General features: G+C 37.3%; 1 protein-coding gene across 2 annotated transcripts; it reads right to left on the bottom strand.

The window, feature by feature from the left end:
- Nucleotides 1–481: 481 nt before the first annotated feature.
- On the bottom strand, nt 482–3,453 carry LOC107027165 (uncharacterized protein At5g39865). Of its 2 annotated transcripts, none has more exons than XM_027918896.1 (2): nt 2,259–3,453; nt 482–775 (listed from the first exon to the last, which is right to left on the bottom strand). In XM_027918896.1, exon 1 carries the CDS (start codon nt 3,276–3,278, stop codon nt 2,295–2,297), a length of 984 nt encoding a protein of 327 aa, XP_027774697.1. In that variant the 5' UTR covers nt 3,279–3,453; the 3' UTR covers nt 482–775; nt 2,259–2,294. The 2 variants fall into 2 exon arrangements, with proteins under 2 accessions (XP_027774697.1, XP_015083832.1); XM_015228346.2 differs by having other exon boundaries at nt 507–782; nt 2,259–3,451.
- Between the last annotated feature and the right edge of the window lie 978 nt (nt 3,454–4,431).

Raw genomic sequence — 4,431 nt, 5'->3', positions numbered from 1 at the left:
TAGCTGAAAATTTAAGATTTTTGCGCCAGTTGTATAAGTTAACTGCTGAAAACATATATATATGTTCAAAGCCTAGCGAATAGAATTATACGATAGATATACAATATAGTGCTACGTGTAAGTAAGCGTCGAAAGGAAATGAATAAATAAATATATTGTTGTTAGTCCATTATGTTGAAAGAAGTGGATTGACTTGTAACTCTATGAATCTTTGATTATACCCTACTTGTGATTCGTGAATGCAGCTAGCTAGCTAGGACCCATTATTATATTGTTGCTTTCTTAATCCAAGCAGCAGCTAACATATCCCTATGACTGGAAGGAGCTAGCCATTTCAATAACTAATCTATCTCTTGCTAAAATTAGGCCTTTTACCTCTCTTCCCACTTTTACATTATAAAAAATGAGTAGTAGTCATTGTCATTTCACTGGTAGAATATGGAACTTCCCTACTTTCTGAATCCATGAAAACAGCAAAATCCACCCACACAACAACACACTTGCCATTGAAAAGCTATCCAAAGCAACAAATTTATCATATCATTAATATATTATTGAATATTGTTGGTACCTACGCATTTTAATTTACACTGCATCTCATAATACAAGCCAGTTGATTCATTTAGTGCTGAATCTCAACCGAATATGCCCAAACTTGAGCTAAATCTTACAAAAAGCTGCCCTTGAGAGCTTCATGTACTGCACCTTCATCTGTAAATATCCTCTTGCATTTTGATGATGTCTACATAATCCATTTATTGCACTACAAATAGAACTGGACCCTGGCCGAGATTTAAGAATCAATATATCACTTAGCTTGATGATATCAGTCATTATATCTTTCTTAGTTTCTGTTGGTCAAAAATATAAATCTAGTAAAGGCAGACCTAAATGTATATGAAAAATGCAACATTATTATCATTAAAACTTATTGATCTGATCTGGATAATCGATGTAATCTATTGCCTTACCTGTGATGAAACTCTATCCAGTAATTTGCATTCACAAAGTAGAAGAAGAAATTAAAGAACCAACCTGTCTGGGTCTGTAGGGAAAGCAAAAACACTTTAAAAATGGAAAGTGACTGACTACTGCCAAATAGTAATGGCTGAAATAGCTCCCAAATTATTACATTCTATTAGAACTTGTTTGACTGGGCATGGAATTTAAAGAATGAAAGAGAGACCCTTGGATCATGTGGTATCTAAATGCCATGAAATTTCTGGCTATTAAATCATGTCATTGAGAGTAAAGTCCATAGCTAAATGTTTCAAACATATAAAATGTGTCATTCTTTACGGGAAATTCCTCGGTGCAGAAATAAGTACAGGGGTTCTAACAGAGATATTGTTATGCGGAATTCGAGATAATACGAGAAAATATAAACGCGAAAAACAAGACAACAGATTTACGTGGTTCACCAATAAATTGGCTACGTCCACGGGAAGAGGGAGAGCAGTTTTATTAAGGAGAAGCAATAACAGAATTACAGAATAGGGTTTGCCATAGCGTCTATATATAGTGCTAAGCTACGCCCTAACAGGCTTGGGCCCAACATACAGAATTGACAGATAATTAAGGGCCCAATACAATAACATTGTATACCGTCGGGCCGGGGGCGTCTCCGCCCCCCCGGACCCCCAGGCCAGGGGGCGCGTCGCCCCCCTGGACCCCCCGACTCGCTGACCGGGCAGCGAGACCCCCGTCCTTTCTGTTTGTAACGGGTCCGATTCAAGGCATTCAACAGATATCAATGTTTGGTAGAAATGATCTTTAAAGAAAGTTGTGACCTTTAATAAAGAAAAATAAGTGTAAAAAACACACACCTAAACTATCCATTTTTTTTTGAGTTTCATGCCTAAACTATTAAGAGTGTGAGTTTCATACCTAAACTATCACTAATTAGTAACTAAAATAGCCCTCAGACGTATTTGAGAGAACTTTTTTTTTCAGTTAAGAAATCAGCATAAGTGTTCCAAGTACCATTCTAATCATCCCTGAGCCTCGAGCTGTTCTTGGAGTAATTCCATTTCAGAAGCAGTTCAATGTAATCACAAATAGTACCATGGTATTTAGAAATGCTAACAGCCTAGCACTGCTGGTGATACTAAATGTTAAACTATGCTTTCTCTTTATGGCTGTACAGAATTAATTTATGCAACTCTGCTATAACCAGTTAGTAAGTCAAATACCAAAGGTAGCAGTAGCTCAATCCTTAGATATATATGCAAATAAAAGAGAGTGCATTAGAGACTAACCAAGCTAGGTCCTGAGAGTCACAACTCCTGCATCACTCAGCAGCAAATGGGGCAAAGTACCAATCCATTTTCATTACACTCACTACACCGCACCACGACAGCTCTGCCTTCATTCTGTTCCACATCTTCCTTCACCATCTTGCAGCTCCCATTACATGTAAAACAAGGCATGAACCTGATACCCCCACAACCCTCACAAACAGAACCAGCTTTCATCTTAGGCAATCCTTGAAGCAAATCCCCAAAATTTCCCTCCTCCACAATCCTCATTACCTCCTCAGCTCCTCCAATGTACCTCCCTTTAAAGAACACCCTTGGAGGTATTAACTCAGTGCTCTCTTTACCCTTCATCAGCTGCTTCAATTCTTCCCTGAAACCTTTATCCATCGAAATATCCCTCTCAGAATACAAAACCCCAAGCCCCTCAATCGCTGATCTCACAGCATTACAAGCCTCAAAGGTCTTCCTCACACCCCTCAACGTTGTCGTATAGATCACTATTTTACCGTCACCATTTGGCGGACAAATCCTTTCAAACCCATCAAGCACGGAAGCAGAAGACAATCTTGTGGGGTTAAAAATGTCAGTTTTATCAAGCGCATGGGTAAGAGATGGAATATTGGGGCTTGAATTCTCTTTGTTGGGGGATGATCTCAAGAATCTGAAACTAGAATCAGGGGTTGATTTGCGTAAAGAGAGAAATCGAAAGCTGTCAGAGATGGGTGTGGTGGAGGTGGAATCAAGACCAGCCATAAGTTCCCAAGAGTTGATGATGTCGGACTTGAGGATTCTGGGTTCGAACAAGGGGCTTGGGAAAAGCGAACCAAGAGTGTGGCGAGGCGGTAGGGTAGGGGTGGGAGGGACAGTGGTGGGTGGGGGAGTAGAAGGTGGATCAAGGGTCAAAAGACCATAAGTGGTGGAAGTTAGAGAGACAATGTGGTGGCTAAAACCGGCAGCAGAGCCACCCATTTGGGTGAATTCATTCTCTTGATTCAGCAAAGTGGATGAAACGCAACCCATTTGCAATGGCAGAAGAGAGAGTCAACGAAGTGAAGAGTGTGATGAAGACAAAGGAGTAGTAGTTTAATGGCGGAGTTCGAGGAGTTCGTATTCAATTTTTGAAAAATGGACATGGAAATTCTTTGCTATTTTTACCGCTCAAATATTTCATTTTCAAATTCGACCCCTAAACTTACTGTTTCTGTCGTAAAGTGAGCCTCCACATTATCTTTTGTCCCTTTTCTTTTTTAGATAGGTCTAACTTTATTTAAATAGTAGAATAGAAATTGGATTATGGATATATATTTGTGTGATATAAATATAATTAGAATCACTATACAACAACTCTAATCCAATTCATAATTCGTGTATTTTTCAATACACTTTTAAATTAATCTAATTTTATATTATATTTCAATACAAAATTGATTCTGTCACAAGGTTCTATATAAATTTATATATGAAATCAAGATAGTTCTCTTTCGGAAAATTCTAACACTAGTAGAAATGCCTACGATTTATTCTTCTAAAGGTGGGAAAAAAGATGAAACTAAATAAACGGATTATTCATCCAAATTTTAGTTTGAGACCCGTGTAATTAACCAATTTTTTTTTTGTTTAACCGTGACATTGGGATAGATCCATGAGAAATCTGATTAGAATTTATAAGATATGACACAAATCATAATGGGTCACCAAAATAATTGATTGTTGAGCGATATGAGATGAAAAATTTTGGAATTATTGTATAGAATGACAAACTAATAATATAAAATAAATATAGTAGCTACGATTTGATTTATTTGTGTTCCATAGCAAACTGTTTGTCAGTTCCTTTCTCCCTCATATTTCCGCTCGTCGCTCTCCCTCTCTCGCTCGCTTCCTTCGCTTGCCTCTCTCGCTTTATACAATAGAATTGTATAAATTGTATTTCTAATTGTATAAAGCGAGAGAAATTTGTACATACATGCAAATATATATATCCCCGTCCTATATACTTATAATTATACAATAAAAGTACTTCCCTGTCCAAGTCTCTTTTGTCTTTCTCTCTTTCTCGTTTTATACAAATTCAAATTGTATATAATTTCTCTCTTTCTCGTTTTATACAATTCAATTCAATTATATATTCCCTGCCCAAGTTTTATTTGCCTTTCTCCCTTTCTCGTTTTAT

This window comes from Solanum pennellii, chromosome 8, assembly GCF_001406875.1.
Source record: "Solanum pennellii chromosome 8, SPENNV200".
In the NCBI taxonomy this organism is placed as follows: domain Eukaryota; kingdom Viridiplantae; phylum Streptophyta; class Magnoliopsida; order Solanales; family Solanaceae; genus Solanum; species Solanum pennellii.
The sequence above is the reverse complement of the archived record's forward strand: the minus strand, read 5'-3'. Positions and strand labels throughout refer to the sequence as shown.